The sequence below is a fragment of the Schistocerca nitens genome, chromosome 4 (genome assembly GCF_023898315.1).
Source record: "Schistocerca nitens isolate TAMUIC-IGC-003100 chromosome 4, iqSchNite1.1, whole genome shotgun sequence".
NCBI classification, from domain to species: Eukaryota; Metazoa; Arthropoda; class Insecta; order Orthoptera; family Acrididae; genus Schistocerca; species Schistocerca nitens.
The window spans coordinates 756614859-756631405 of NC_064617.1; the positions used below are offsets into that span (position 1 = coordinate 756614859).

At 38.6% G+C, this 16547-nt stretch overlaps 1 protein-coding gene across 3 annotated transcripts in view; it reads right to left on the bottom strand.

Annotated features, from left to right (window-relative positions):
• LOC126253049 (uncharacterized) overlaps nucleotides 1-16547 on the bottom strand; it is a 106929-nt gene that overhangs the window by 25128 nt on the left and 65254 nt on the right. For 2 of the 3 annotated variants that reach the window (XM_049954127.1, XM_049954126.1), the window contains exons 9-10: nucleotides 14675-14763; nucleotides 3474-5933 (exon numbers count right to left, since the gene is read on the bottom strand). In XM_049954127.1, the coding sequence (XP_049810084.1) occupies nucleotides 3474-5933; nucleotides 14675-14763 (2549 nt within the window). The remainder of the gene's footprint in view (nucleotides 1-3473; nucleotides 5934-14674; nucleotides 14764-16547) is intronic. The other variant, XM_049954128.1, reaches the window with a different exon arrangement.

Genomic DNA, 16547 nt, shown 5'->3' on the forward strand with positions numbered 1-16547 from the left:
ATTACAGCTCCAATAAATGAAAACTTTTCTCAAAGTCACTTCTTTACTTACTACCGATTTTCCACTACAGTTCTTGATTTTTGATATATTTGCTTCTCTTTTCTCCAAAGGTATCTTTAATTTTGTTACAGGCAGCATCCATCCTTCCCCTAGTTACACATGATTCTACAGCCTCGCATCTGTCCTCTAGCCATTCCTGATTGGTCATGTTGCACTTTCTGTCAATCTCATTTTTTATTAAGTTGTTGCATTATGTTCATAGCATTTTTGTTTTGCATGCTGGTATTCTGGTTACTATGTGTTTATTTATCACCTGTCATTTTTTATTTGTTGTTCCTTATTGTTATTTAAGTTCCATTGTTTTGTCATTTGGTGATGGTGAGAGGGAGCTGTGAATCCTAGAAAATGGAGTGATGAGGAGGAGAAAGTAGAACATTTCCGACATTCTTTTGCTTGAGATCAATAGAGCGGTGACAGCAGCACAAACAGAAATATTTGTGCAGCATATTAGGAATAATGCCACTGGACAGAGTACAACAAGAAAATTGTTTTCTCGTTTTAAGGAAAATCATTTTGACGTCAGTAGCTCTCCACCTTCAAGAAGATATTTGGGGTTTGATGAAGATCATTTAAATGCATAAATCCACAATTATCCATGTCATTGTACTCGAGAACTAGCAAATGTGATGAATAATGTTCACTGTGTCATAGTGCGACACTTGCTTACAATGGGGAAGGTTCAAAAATAGGGTGTGCAGTTACCACATGCTCTAAGCCAAAATCTCAAAAGATCATTGGATGGACATATGTGCATCTTTGCTTGCTTGTATCAACAGGCTCATGAACAACACTGTTCATTCTTATGCTGTATCGTTAATAGTGATGAGAAATGGTGCCTCTACGCTAACACATGGAAAAGGAAGGAATGGCTGAGCCCAAACAAAGCTGCAACTCCCCACAGAAAGACCTGTGCACATCCACAAAAGATAATGTCATGCATCTGGTGGAACAGCAACAGTATTGTGTATTACGAATTGCTTCCGCGAAGTGTAACCATCACTGCTGACGTTTATTGCCAACAACTGAGGCATCTTGAAGATGCAATCCAAGAACGACCACGAAGACTGCATGAGTGTTGCTACTCCATGATAACGCTTTTGCACACTCCAATTTTCACCTTTTCCGCTCTCTATCAAACACCCTTCACGAAACTTCCTTTCCAGATGAAAATACGCTTCGAACATGCCTCGATGAGTTCTTCACCTCGAAACACATGATTTCAACAGACACAGAACTGAAAGGTTACCCCAGCATTCGCAAAGTATTGCAAATAGTGTAGAAGAATGTATTAGTGATGACTAAAGTATCTGTTACCTGTGTCTCTTGTGTTTATTAAACTTATGGAAAAATGCTACAAACTTATGCACCAACCCAATAACTGTCCCTATTCCATTTCGCCTGCTTCATTTTTATATTGTATCCTTTCATCAATTAAATTAAGCATCTCCTGTAAAATCCCAGGATTTCTACTAGGTCTTGTCTTTTCCTCTGTTTGATTCTCAGCTCCTTTCACTATTTCATCTCCCAAAGCTACCCATTCATATTCTACTGTCTTCTCTTTATCTATTTCAGTCAACTGTTGTTCCCTTTGAAATTCTCAATAACCTATGGTTCTTTCAACTCACCCAGGTAACATTTCCTTAATATCCTACCTCCTTGCAACTTCTTAAGCTTTAATCTACAGTTCATAACCAACAAATTATGTACGATATTGCAGTGCCTGTGTCATTCCAATTTATGAGGTAAGGTTCCTGGGTCACGCATGCATGTCTGAAGGAACAGGCACGGCGGTAACAACAGCCATTATCAAATACATTAAATGTATTTGCAGTTCCAAATATGGACAACCGGCAGCTCTATCATGGAATGATGACAATGAAAATTTGTGCCAGACCAGGTCTCGAACCATTGCATTATACAGTTGATGGTTATCCATATTCACAACTGCAAATACATTTAATGTACAATAAATTATTGTCAGAATTCACATTTGCACCCGAAATGTCTTACAGTTTAAAATCTGGTTCCAAAATTTCTGTATTATGATTCACTCTAAAATCTTCCTGTGCCTTAAAGGTTTCTTCCACATCCACAACCTTCTTTCACCATTCTTAAACCAATTGATGGCCATGATAAAATTATGCTTTGCACAAGATTCTACATGCAGCTTCCTCTTGCATCCCTTTCCCTCAGTACTTATTCTACCATTTTTCTCTCTCTTCCTTTTCTTCCATCAAATTCCCCCCCCCCCCCCCCGACACACTTAAATTTTCCTCTCCATTAACTAACTATCTGAATAATTTCTTTTATCTCATCATACATTCTTTCACTCTCTTTATCATCTGCAGAGCTAGCTGGCATATAATTTGTACTACTGCAGGGGTGATAGCTTTCTGTCTATCTTGGCTATGATAGTTTGACCACTATGCTGTTCACAGTAGCTTACTCAAATTTATATTTTCTTATTCATTATTAGACTTACTCCTGTGTTACCTTATTATTATTTTGTACTGATAATCCTGTACACACCTGAACAGAAGTCCTGTTCATGCAGCAACCGAACTTCAATAATTCCCCATATATCTCACTTCAACCACCCTACTGACCATTTTAAATTTTATAGCCTAATACCTGATTATGGCACCTAACATTCCATGATCTAAACCGTAGAATATCAGTTCAGTTTTTCCTGATGACAACATACTCTTGCGTAGTTCCCGCCTGGAGATGCAAATGGGGGACTATTTTCTCTCTCGAATATCTTACCCAAGAGGATGCCATTATCATACAACCATACAGTCGAGCTGCATGCCCTCGGGAAAAGTAACGGATGTAGTTTCACATTTCTTTCAGCACTAGCACAGCACCAAACAGATGAATAGTTTAATCATTGCTTGTGAATGTAGAAAATGTTTCATGTAAATGTTTCGTATCACCTTCAATTCCAAAACACAATACAAAAGATAATAGTTCTAATTAATCCAACCAGAAGAGGGTAACATACACACAGCAATATAACAACTTACGTTGAGTGAGTTTTAATAATACATAAAGAACTCATCGAGTATGGCGATGATATTTTTTGAAATGGTATATGGATTAAAACACAAGAACTGTGTAGGCACTAGACACTATCTAGTGTAAATAAATGTAACTTTTACTTGTTTTAATTTAGAAAAATGGAACTTAGAGGAAACTGAAAAAATCTAACTCACAAGGTCCTTTTTCAAGTTTATCGTTCTATTGCTATAATTCTGCCCCTGCGACTATTGAGTGAGCAACATGCCTGAGTACAATCTAATATAGCATTCACCAAAAGTAAAATTAAATATCGTTCCTAAGTTGCTGCAGTAATTAAAATTTACTTTTTCTGTCAGAATAACAGAGTATCATATACTACTGATTCTGTTTACCTGTGACTGGGTCAAGCTCTCCTTCTTGGACAACATGTGCCACTACTTGTGCTTGTGATTCATCGGCTGCCTGCTGGTCCACCATTGAGGTCATCACCAGCTGCTGTTCCTCTTGACTCTGTTCTTGCTGGCGTTCCTGTCCCTCCTGATTTACCACAGTCCCATCTTCACCCTTTATGAAGAACTGGGAACAACCAGCACCACCGATAACGTTCACTTGCTCTGGCATCAGCTGTGCCACAGCTTCAGCTACTGCTGTATCAAGTGTAAGCACTGCACCTTCTTCACTTCCCTCACCCCCTTCAGTCGAAACATAAACACACTGTTGTCCTGACTCATCTGAAACCTGCTGACCATCTGTTGATATTTGATACACAACACCATCTTCACCAGTCACAGTCACTATATCCCCACTCATTTTACCTGAAGCACCATCAACATAAAGTTTTCTCGCAGGCACTGAAATACCAGATCCACCCTTCCCTGTCTGTGTCACTACCTGAGTTGTATTCACTCCCTGCTGTGAATTTTTTGCTGCAGAGTCAGCAATTTTTGTCACTGTCAATCCCTGCTCTGTCCTCAGGGGATCCGCATAGTTACTATTTTCATTCTCATTACCCTCCACTACTGTTCCGGTTGTTCCACCTGGGCTCATTTCAACTTTCAACAGAGTTTCTTTATTGAGAGGAGAGGGAGGTCTAGGGTCAGGTAAGATTTCTTCAGGTTCTTGCTCTTGTGGGGGCCCTGAATCACCAGGCAAAGGTTCAGATTGGCCTGATGATTTCGTCTCTGGGCTGGGTGGAGGAGTGGGTTCCCCTTCCGCACGTCCCAAGATCTTTCCTGTTTCTGGACAAAGAGTGAAAGGTCTTGGTGGACTATCTGGTTCGAGAGATGGAAGGTCCCCCATAGGCAATTCCGGAAGAGAATCGTCAGACTCACTTTCACTTGTAGTGACCTCATGGAATTCCATATGAACACCATCTGTGTCCACTAGTTTACTATCTCGCTGCTTGTTGCCATCTGAGTCACCAACTTTTGACGTTTCCGCATTGCGACGACCTCGTCCTCTTCCAACGCTCCGCCCCGGTCTTTCCTCTTCCTCATTCAAATAATCTTCGTCATCGTCATCATCTTCTTCTTCCTCTTCATCTTCTTCATCGTCATCATCATCAAAATTTCCTCTGCCCTGTAATGAAGCCCCAGATGGTGTTAGTTGAGTCACGGATTTCACTGATACATTTGAATTTCCATCTTCACCTACCTTCATTTTTGCTGTAGCAAGAGATGACACGGGATTGTTTCCTTGGACAGCTTTCCCAAGCATAGCTTGTATTGGTTTTACACCACTCCGTGTCTGGGCAGACAGCGAAGACATTATCTTTCCTCCTTGTACTGGCACTCTTGGGCTAACTGCCCTCATTATTTTTGTTTGAACACCAGGTATACCAATAGATGACTTTTTGGCATTAAGAGGAGCACGTAACATTCCTGGTATTCTAGGAGACAGTACTGGTCTTACAGGATTGGCGAGTCCCGGCCTAGCAGCCAACACAGAAACGGGTCTGGTTCCTGACTGCAGCCTCGGACCCAGTACACGAGGTGATGTTAATGGTGGTCTCTGCCCAGGTGATGCCAATCGAGGTGTGAAATTCTTCAGGTGCGAACCAGTCGGTGAAACTCGTACTAGTCCTGGAGACAAGCCTTGGGGACGAACCGAACCAGCAGTTTTGCTTAACAATTTCACTTGACCAGGGCCCTGAGCAACACGAGAAATACCAGATGACTGCACGGGTTTTCTTATAATACCTGACTGGGTCACAATAGTCTTAGCCTCACCACTTCCATTATTCACAGACTGGCTCGATGTTACCGCTTTACCCACAGCCGGAGATCCTGAAACAGATTCCAGTTTTACTACTCCAGACTTATTGGATACTATGTATACTCCTGAAGTGAGATTTGGCACTTGCCGCGGATCAACTTTTATAACACCTTTAGAGTTTGCAACCAATACAGGTGGCTGAGATGCATTTGAATCTTTGTTTGCATTTGATTGAGAAAGTTTTGTTTTATGTTCTGGAGATGAATCAGATTCTAATCCTAGTTTCACTGCCAATTCATCTGCATCATCCTTTTTATTCTGAACAATTGTAACACCATTCAAAGTATTTTCTTGTGGCCGTATCTTTCTAGGTCTTCCAGGAGACCTTTTAACTGTTGGTCCCATAAGATACTGTTCTTTGCTTTTGGGAACTGCCAACAGCTTTCCTGAAAAATTTGCAGAATTGCGGTGCTGCTGCTTCTCATGGTCATCATGAATTGATGAAGCACTGGAAGCTCCAGCATCACCACTGCTCCAGTCATCATCATCTAGTGGTTCTAATTTCACCTTCTTCTCTGGCAAGGACAATTCATCATCATCATCTGTGTCACTGTCCTCACCAGCTTTCCTCTTGCCTCCTGTAACACAGAGAATATATTTATGTACTAGTAGTTAACTGGGTTGGTTTTCATCAGTTTTACTTTGCAGTCTTTTTTCCCCCAGCATATGGAACTACACTTTTGAATAACATCCTACTTGGAGAATGACTTTTTGTTTTTTATAAAAATAATTCTGAATAACACAATCCTTGATCAATTTTGATGATGGCAGACAAAAGTTGTATTGATATCAATGTCCAAACATATCTTGTGGGAGGCTCGCACATCTTTCGTAGTTTGGAAAAGGCAGCAGGCCGGCTACATTTTAGGGAGAACAAATTTCCACAGTCTTCACTAATTCAAAACTATCAGCTTTAAAAATAAAACCAAAATGAGAATTATAGAGAAAAAATCGTTTCCATTATAAAAATATCCTTTTCAGTGTGACTTGTAAAAAAATAAATAAAATAAACACATACAAACTAAATACATAAATTGTGTAGAACATTTATTAATAATGCTGGTGCAAAGTGATTTTGGACAATTAAGCAGCAGTAATAAAATTGTCCTTGCCCCCTCCCCTCCCTCAGACAGTGTAGCACAGGAAATGACACATTAACTTGCAACAAGGTGTATTCGGACAGTGCTTTAAATATAACTTTTTTCTATCGTCATCCAAACTAATCAAGGCTTTTTTTCATTCAGATCTGGTTTGTAAAAATGAAAAACTAGTGACCAGGATTTTATTCAAATAGAGTAATTCCATATGTTGAATGCCTTATACATTGCTATTTTGACTGTTAATGTTCATGTAATGAATATTTTTCACTGTGATATAATAAATATAATTTATTGAAAGTCTATGCAGGGATATTTGAAATACAAAGATGCTTAAATGGGGAAACATCCAACTAGCAACATACCATATTTACTTGTGTCCTACCTACCAATCAGAAGGCAAGAACAAAACACTTAAACAATTTAAATGTTGGACAAATTATTATTCACAATTGGCCTACACACAATTTGCTGGTTAAGTGCTAAATTACAGGAAACCACAAACGATGATGATGATGATGATGATGATGATGATGATGATACCGAACTTACGGCACTCCACAGTATCCTCCATCCGTTGCTGGGTGTCAACATATAGCTGCTATCATGAGTGAAACTGCTACGACAATTCCCCAGGAATACATATTAGCAGCTTTCTGCAGAACTTCTGGCTATGTCAACATAAATTAATGTTTCGTCACTGACATAAAAGCTTTATCGATATCTTACAAAGTATTAAAACTGTTTGGAGAAATGCTCTTGCGAAACACAATTTTTCTTTTCAAAACTTAGCCAATGTGCTTAAAACATTGTGTAAAAAGTGGGGGTACTGAAAATAAAATATCATGAGGCTATTAGAATGTCTGCTCACACTGTTTTCTTTGTAGCTGAATAAAACTGAATTGATGCTGACCCCCCCTTTCTTTTTTTAATGGGTTTCGGGCATTGGTATAGGAGCTTATACACTTTCGTGTCTACTGTTGCTAAAAGGATTTTAATATCTGTAGGGAAGGCATTTTCAGAGGTCATCAGATACTGCAATTGTTTGCAGTTTCTTCAAATCTTTTGTGGCAGCTGAGGAAAATTTGACTAACATTCCTCATTGCTGCATTCACGAGAAGAAAAACAGCATAAAAATGCTAGCACTGATTGTTATATGATGATGGCTGGCCACTTAATAAAAAGCAGGGGCCATGCCATTCACTCTAAACTCACTGAAATATTCTTCCCAACACTTTCAATAGAGGGCCTGGAGCTTCACAAAATTTCAAAATGTGTTTTACACTGTTGCTGTTATCATTTCGGACGATGGACAGGCACCCAGCCAAACTAAGCATTGCCCTTATGCCAGCATCTGAAATATTTTGCACTGAAAGTGGTAATCCACATGCTTCACATACTGGTGGATCATCAAATAGGAGGAGGAAACTTTGTGTCCATGACCTAGTGGGTATCACTTCCTTCCCACGATGTGGCTGGCACGCCCAGGTGGCTGATTTGATTGAACACAGTTTGTTGTTTACCACCTCTAACCACTTTATTTCCCAGTGATGCACAATCTTTCTGTCAGGCAATGAGATGATAAGCATGTAGGATACAGTACACCAAAACATAACACCTGCTCTAGACACTTATTTGATTGTTTTGTCAGCTGTATCATTTTTTCGTATCCCAATGTGTCTCAGTATCCAGCAAAATACCACCTCTTTGCTTCAGTTTTAGATCCACTATAGAGCATCTTGGGCAATCACAATAGTGTGCCCCCCCCCCCCCCCCCCCCACCGCTCTATAAATTTGTTTTACAGATTCCAGTGCACTGAGAGACTCAGAGCAGACGAGAAACTTTATATTATGATGGCTTCCCACCTGCTCCAATGCCTTTAGAACTGTACATCAGCATCACAATTTGTTAGCTGTTTCAGGAGGCGAACTCTAAAAGATACTATCACGGAAAATAGTTAAAAATTTGTTTAGATCCATCAATATAAATAATAAAATTTTGATGCAATCTTAAAACTGAAGAAAACAAACTTTTAAAATTGTATCTGAAGTACATTTCTTGCTCTCTGTCTAGCTTATTTGAGGTCTCTAAAGACACTATGAAGACAGCTATCACTCATTCCTTATTCTGAAATCTGATACACAAGACATTCTTTAACACAGATCCTGAATGGCAGTGTTATGCAACTCATTCCTGAAAATCTGCTCAAAGTTTGGACAGTGGAACACACTACTTGCCAATGACTGAGGAAAAGAAAATATTTCCAGGTCCTGTCTCACAGTGAAGAAGTCACTGCCTGATTTAGAGTATGGGTCAACAGTCTCCGCATACAGACTGAAAACTGGGCTGGTCCAATGGACTCCTGTTGATAGCCCGGTATCTTCATGGTGGACAGCATCTTGAGGTCAAAGGCTGTTGCTGATCCATGAACAATGTTGCCATAATCTAGTCAGGATTTTACAAACACTTTATACAGACTGCAGCATACTGGACTTGAAAATGCCTCACACCTTCTTACTGAGGTTTTTCGAAATATTCAATTTTGACTTCATACTTGTGTCAAGATAGTATCAATCAAACTAGATTTTACTGAAACAACATAGAATTATGTCTTTGGGTCCCGCTTACAGGTGACATAATGCATCTGATTTGTCCTAGGGTCTATTTCTCATGCCGCAAATAGAATGGATTCCATTTTCCACGTGAAGAACAGGAAGAAAAGAGTGACTCCTCATTATTCAGGAAGAAATTTAACCTCTCTGCCTCTACAGTTCTGCAGAGCATGTCAAACTATGGAGTGTGTCTGGTTGACACAGTGACATTAAGAGAGTGTTCAGAAATTTCTTCAGTCATATCTCTTTGAGATATCACCAAGATCCTATTCCTCAATATGGCTGTAGGAGGAGACTCACTGCCCTTGCCCAAAATTCTCCTTATTACTTCCCAATGTTTAGCTGATCTGGAGCAATTAATGAAATTTACTAATTCCTTCCAGACGATTCTCTTGCTTTCTTCAGTCACTCACCAAGCTTCTGCCCTCACGATTCGGAAAACTGAAAGATTTTTGCTTATACTGTGAACTTCCACAAAGCCACACGCATAGCTTTGATCGTTGAGTGGCTTTCTTTATCCTTTCGAGGGACAAGCTTTCTTCCAGGGCAGTTGCTAGACTTTGGTAAGATTGTTTTGGCTATTTGGTGGATCACAAGGCTAATATGATACTATGATCCACCTCCTCAAACATACTTTCTTTTTGTTCAATTACTGCTTTTTGGCTATATAATGTCCAATTTTTTTTTTGTGATGCATCAACTTTTGCAGTGTTTCACTCCCCCCCCCCCCAAAAAAAAACAACAACTCTGTCCATCAGATGGCCCCACACTAAAAAAACATCGCTGTAATGCAAATCTGTTGTCAGTTACCATTGAATTGTCAGTTACCACTGAATAGTTCTCGACAGCTACAGAACAGAAGCAAAGGTCAATCACTGAAGACAGCCATGTAGATGTGCAAAAGTGCGTCATCTGACCAGAATTCAAAAGGCATTTATATTAAGGGACACCTACAATTGTCAGGTAAACCTCACTCTATTCCTGTTGCAGACTGCCTATCTAACAGCTTAATGTGACAACCAAAATCTGTTTTTTGTGTTTTTTCACATAATTTCAGAAACAGTTCTTGCTCTGCAGAGTTGTGTGTGTGTGTGTGTGTGTGTGTGTGTGTGTGTGTGTGTGTGTGTGTGTGGATATGAAACCTCATAGCATATTAAACTACGTACCAGGCTGGGACTGATGACTTGCTTCTGGGTTCGAGTCCTGGTCTGGCACACAGTTTTAATCTGACAGGAGGCTCCATTTCACATAATTATTGACTAAAACTAAAAAGCTCTACTCACATATGTTACAGGTTTATCAAAGCAAGTCAATTATTCAAGTTGGCAGCTGCATGTATTTCTTGAGGCAGCATAACTCACAGTGCAGATTATATTGAGTGACTGGCAGAGAAGGTTGAGAAGACTAGCCTTGTGCTCACAATTTGCAGCATTGTCCCCAGAACTGATCGTGGCCCTTTGGTTCTGAGTAGAGTGGAAGAACTGAACCAGAGACTTCAAAGGTCCTGTGGCATGCTAGGCTGCAACTTCCTTGACTTGAGCCATACGGTTGAGAACTGTAGTGTCCCCCTAAATTGGTCAGGTATCCACTACACTTCAGAGGCTGCTACTCAGGTAGCCAACAGTGTGTTGGGTGCACACAAGGGTTTTTTTTATATTAGGCAACTCTCTACCCAATCCAGATAATGATAGCTTTTGGTAACCCGGAAATATCAATGTAAGATAGAAAGAAATGCCTCCCATAGGTGAGAGTAGTAAATTCCTAATGGTCAACTGCCAAAGCATTCGCAACAAAGCGTCAGTGGGGCTTATGAAAAGAAGTGAGGCTTACATAATACTAGGTACAGAAAGCTGGTTGAAACCTGAAATTGATAGCAGTGAGATTTTTGGAGACAATTTAAGTGTTTCTGAGAGGGTAGGCAAAATGAGAAATATAGGTGATGCATTTGTCGCAGTAGACAAGAAACTCAAATGTACCGAGATAGAAATTGAAGCTGCACGTGAGATTGTTTCAGCAAGACTCAGCATCAGGGGTGAGCATAAAATGATAATTGGATCATTCTATCACCCATCGGACTCATCTCCTGATGTAATCGAATCCTTTAGAGAAAACCTCGCTTCACTTACACGTAAGTTCCCCAATCATACTGTAACCATCAGTGGAGACTTTAATCATCCAACATTTTTTGCTAGTGGTGGCGTGATAAGATAACCTGTGAAACTTTACTAAATGCCTTCTCTGAAAACTACCTAGAACAAAAGGAACCCCATTCATGATGTAAATATCTAATGACAGCAAATACACCTGACCTCTTTGAGGATGTCCACATAGAAACTGGTCTGAGTGACCATGGTGGCAACAATGATTACCAAACTATAAAAGAAAACTAAAACAAGCAGAAAGAGATACACACACACACTCTCTCTCTCTCTCTCACCCTCTCTGTTAATTAGGTAAAAAATAATAATTGACCACGCACTGGGTAGAATTGTATCCAGCTGAACAGTTCACAAGGGAGGGACCCTCTATGGTATACAGTCACTGTAAAGAAACTTCTAAACAAGCACAAACTACTGCATAATAGGTGTAAAACAAAGCATAGGACTATAGATAGAGAGATGCTGAATGAAACACATTTAGCTGATGAGAGTAATGTGTGAAGCCTTCAATGACTAATGTAGAGGAATACCGTTAAATGATCTTTCATAAAATCCAAAGAAATTCTGGTCATATATAAAGGCTATTAGTGATCAAAGTTAAGTGTCCAGTCCCTAGTGAATGACGCAAGAATAGAAATTGAGGATGGCAAAGCCAAAGCTGACATAACCCAGAATTCCCCAATTTCATCCTCCTACCACTGAAGAGATAAGTATTAGTGTCAGTGGTGTTAAGAAACAGCTGAATTGTTAAAACTGGATGAAGCTCCAGGGCCTGATGGAATTACTATCAGATTCTATACTGAATTTGTAACTGAGTTAGTCCTCCTCCTATGTATAATCTATCATAGATTCCTCGAACAAAAAACCATGCCCCATTCTTGGAAAAAAGCACAGGTGATACCCATCAACAAGATGGGTAGTAGAAGTAATTCACAAAACTAATGTCCAATACCTCTAACATTGATTTGTTGTAGAATCTTGGAGCATATTCTGAGCTCAAATATCTCTAACAGAATGATCTCCATGCCAGTCAGTACGGATTCCGAAAACATCAATCATGTAAAGCCCAACTCTCACTTTTCTCACAAGACATACTAAAGGCTTTGGAACAATGCAGTGAGATAGAGCAGTATTTCGTGATTTTCAAAAAGCATTTGACCCCATACCACATGAACACTTGTTGCCAACAGTACGATCATATGGAGTATCAAGTGAAATTTGTGAACTGGATTGAGGATTTTTTGGTAGGGAAGACACAGCATGTTATCTTGGATGAAGAACTATTGATGGACGCAGAAATAACTTCAGGTAGGACCCTTGCTATACATGATGTATAGTAATGACCTTGCAGACAATATCAATAGTAAAATCAAGATTTGCAGATAATGCATTTATCTATAACAAAGTACTGTCTGAAAGAGGCTACATAAATATTCAATCAGATCCTGATAAGATTTCGGTGTGGTGCAAAGACTGGCAACTTGCCTTAAATGTACAAAAATTGTGCACTTCAAAAAGAAGAAACTTAATGTCCTATGACTATAATATCAATGACAGTATTATGAAAAGGGTAATTGCTACTCACCATACAGCAGAGATGCTGACTCGCGGATAGGCACAACAAAAAGACTGTCATAAAGTAAGCTTTCAGCCAACAAGGCCTTCATCAGAAATTAACAACACACTCTTGTGAACTCAATTCACACACATGATCACAATCCCTGGCTGCTTAAGCCAGAGAATCACAGTTGAAATTGGCCAACTCATACAACTACCTGGCTAAACTCTCACGACTACCCGAGTGTAACACTTTGTAGGAATATGAAATGGAATGATCCCATAGGCTCAATCGTATGTAAAGCAGGTGAAAGACTTCAGTTTATTGTTAACATACTGGGGAAATGCAATCAGTCTCCAAGAGAGATTGCTTACAAATCATTTGTGCGACTGGTTCTAGAATATTGCTAGAGTGTGTGGGACAAATACCAAATAGGACTTCCGGGGGATATTGAACATATATACACACAAGGGCGGCATGAATGGTCACAGGTGCATGTGATCCCTGGGAGAGTTTAAGAGATACTGAAGGAACTGAACTGAAAGAGTCTTGAAGATATGTTAACTATCTTGAGAAAGTCTACTAACGAAGTCTCAACAATCAGATTTAAACAATGACTCTAGGAATACATAACAATCTCTATGTATCATCCACATAGGGATCATGAGGATACAATTAGAATCATTACAGCATGCACAGAGGCACTCAATCATCCTTCCCGCACTCCATGCACGAATGGAACAGGAAGAAAGCCTAACAACTGGTACCATGAGACATGTCCTCTGCAACACACTTCACAGTGGTTTGCAGAGTGTGGATATAGATTTAGATGCAGATGTGGGTTCATCCAGTGTTTGAGAATGAGAACACTTAAGTGATTTCCGAAAAACTTAACACATACTTTCAGACATTTTTGAAATCTTTTCTCACTGACACGCCCACAAAATAATGAGAGGAAAAATTTCTCTTTCTTGCTAGTTTCAATATTCATGCAGTGAACCTTAAGCAACAAGCATGGCACTTTTAATCTATTAATTCTTTGCCATTAACTCTATTTGCAATACATTTTGCAGACAGTATCCACTTATACCACTGAACGTACATACAAATTACATCACTGTAGGAAACATAGTTCAGGAGATATGATGTCATAAACATTGAGATGCATGGAAAACTAGCTTTTCTTATAACGTAACTGTTTCATACGTGGAATTTGAGTGTTTAAAAGAACTGGGGGTGGGGAAAACCACTGATATATTCTCTAAACAAACGAGTGTCTCGTTTCAATGACTCTACCCATGGGGATGCAGTGACCCAGCCACACAGCATGTTGTGCCAATTGAAATCCACCATTATGAAAAATGGGCAGGGTAGTTCCTAATAAAGCCCTAATTAGTACATTTTTGTCAAGAGTTTCTAACAAGACAATCAAAATAATTACATATTAAACAACTGCAAATTTGTGTGTGCACTATTCCAGTATTTTCCTGTTCTGAATATGTTGATGCCATCGTTTCCTTTTCCACAGTGACAAGACTCACCTTCAAATAACTTTGTACTGGACAGTGCTTCAAGGTGAAATTTTCACTTGAACAAGGTGACAGAAGGAGATGATTGCAACTGAGGATCTTTGGAATACACAGGGCACACTATTCTATTACATCAAAACAGTGCACAGAATAAATAGAGTGGATAACTGTTAGCTAGATTTTCCCAAAAAATAGTTCATACCTGCAACTCCGTAGATGGCAATTGTTGGTAACAGACAATAACATAAGAGTATGTTTAGAGAGAGCTCATTTCCATTACAGAGTTAGTTTTCAAGCTTTAACTGCAACAAGATTAAGCTTAAATTAATAACTAATAGTTATTTAAAATTCTTTGATGCATACCCAGTTCTGAATCAGACTTCTTTGCCATAGAACCACACCATGACTTCACTTGCGCTAATGCTTTTTTCTTGCTACTTCGCACAGGGCGGCTGTAAAAAGTATTGTAGTTATGTGGTGCAGCAATCTTATGACTTATATTTCACGAAAAAATGCAGTACTCTGTTGTTAACTCAAAACAAAATTTCATGCTACATTCCTATAATTTTATTTTCATTTTGTATACTTCCTCCTCTGAAGGTGTCCACTCCACAAATGATTACAGGAGGAATCCCCTGACCTCTTAGTCCCATGTGTAGCTTCTTAATCACAATATTAAAAAAGGTAATGAAAAACTGAATTTAAATTTATAATACTTACCATAAAATATATCTAATTTTGTATAAAATGGGGAAAGTGTTGCATAAATTATGTTAATACTAAACGAAGGTACAAACCTAGTGGTACAAGTAATTTCACACAGAAAAAGTAAATTATACTGTAGCTACAAATGCAAACATATGCAACAAAAAGATAATATGATACAAATTCGTTGTGCACAATATTAATGCAACTAGTATCCTCAGGCCACAACCAGAAAGTTTGACATGTAAAGAAATAGTCAATTTTTTCCATGGGTGTAATTATTTTCGACAAATTTTCAAAATAAAATATAGTGAACAAGTGAAAAAGAATATAGTTAGAAAGAGGTACTCATTTAAGTAGTTATGTTTCAGTCAAATGGGAACACTGGAGTACTACACAATCACAACACATTTTGTTTCGCACACTGTATCGTAACTCAGAATTCCTCTAATGTTGGTGTAAGATTATGAACAGTTTGCTACTTCATTTTTAACTATTAAGAAGGGAGTGGCTGAATTCAATCACGAATGTGCTTCTCTTGAAGCGGATCCATATGAAGGATGCCCCACAATTCATAGCAGAAGGGAAAAAAACTGTAATGCAATATTGGGAGATAATGCCATAGGCATATAGGAAGAAAAAGAACATTACATTTTAAATGCAGAATTAATTGTATGAAAGCTCTGTGCAACATGGATACTTCTTTTGTTGAACAATGTCCAAAGTAGATGTGAAAACTTAACTGCTAGAATTATCAGACCATTTTCAAAAGAATCTAAATGTGTTTCGTGATGGTTTGTGAGCTGTAAGTAGTAGAATTATAAAAAGTGAAGATGTTAGACTTGGACAAAAACTATACAGTTTCAAAAATTCAGGAAATTATGACTTTGCTTCTCCCTATTCGAGAATATTCCACGACTTTCAATAGACCATGTGCAAGATGAATGAATCAGCAAAAATTTAAATAATTCAGACAGTATCGTTATGAATGGAAGAGCTGCAGTACAGTGATCAAGGCTGAGAAACTGCAAAACATAAAAACTGAAGACTTTGTGATCACTTGGAATTTATTTTAAAACTGTTCCATTCTATAGTGAATTAACACAAATACTTTGAAGTGACAATGAAATTCTGTGATTAAATGTTGACAGTTAAGTACACATAATGTTCACACAGCTGAAGAATTATCATTGAACTTCAAATAATTTTAAAACAGTTAATATTACACTCACAGAAGAGTGGATTTTTTCATAGCAACACTAATTAACAAGGTGTCATAAAAAATTCAGCAATAAGAACAAACATTAATAATGATTGTTCTGTGATATGTAGGCTCAATATTAAACGCAAAAGAGATTTTCTACAAACTGAATTTTGAATAATCTTGAGCAATGAAGATTTAAAAGTTGTAAGTCAGAGCTGCACACAGGGACTTTGCGTGCACTTTTTGAGCGATAGGCTTTTAGGTCAGCCGATGAGAAGTATAGTTCGGAACAGTGACAAGAGAGCACAGTTGGCATGCTCGATGTGT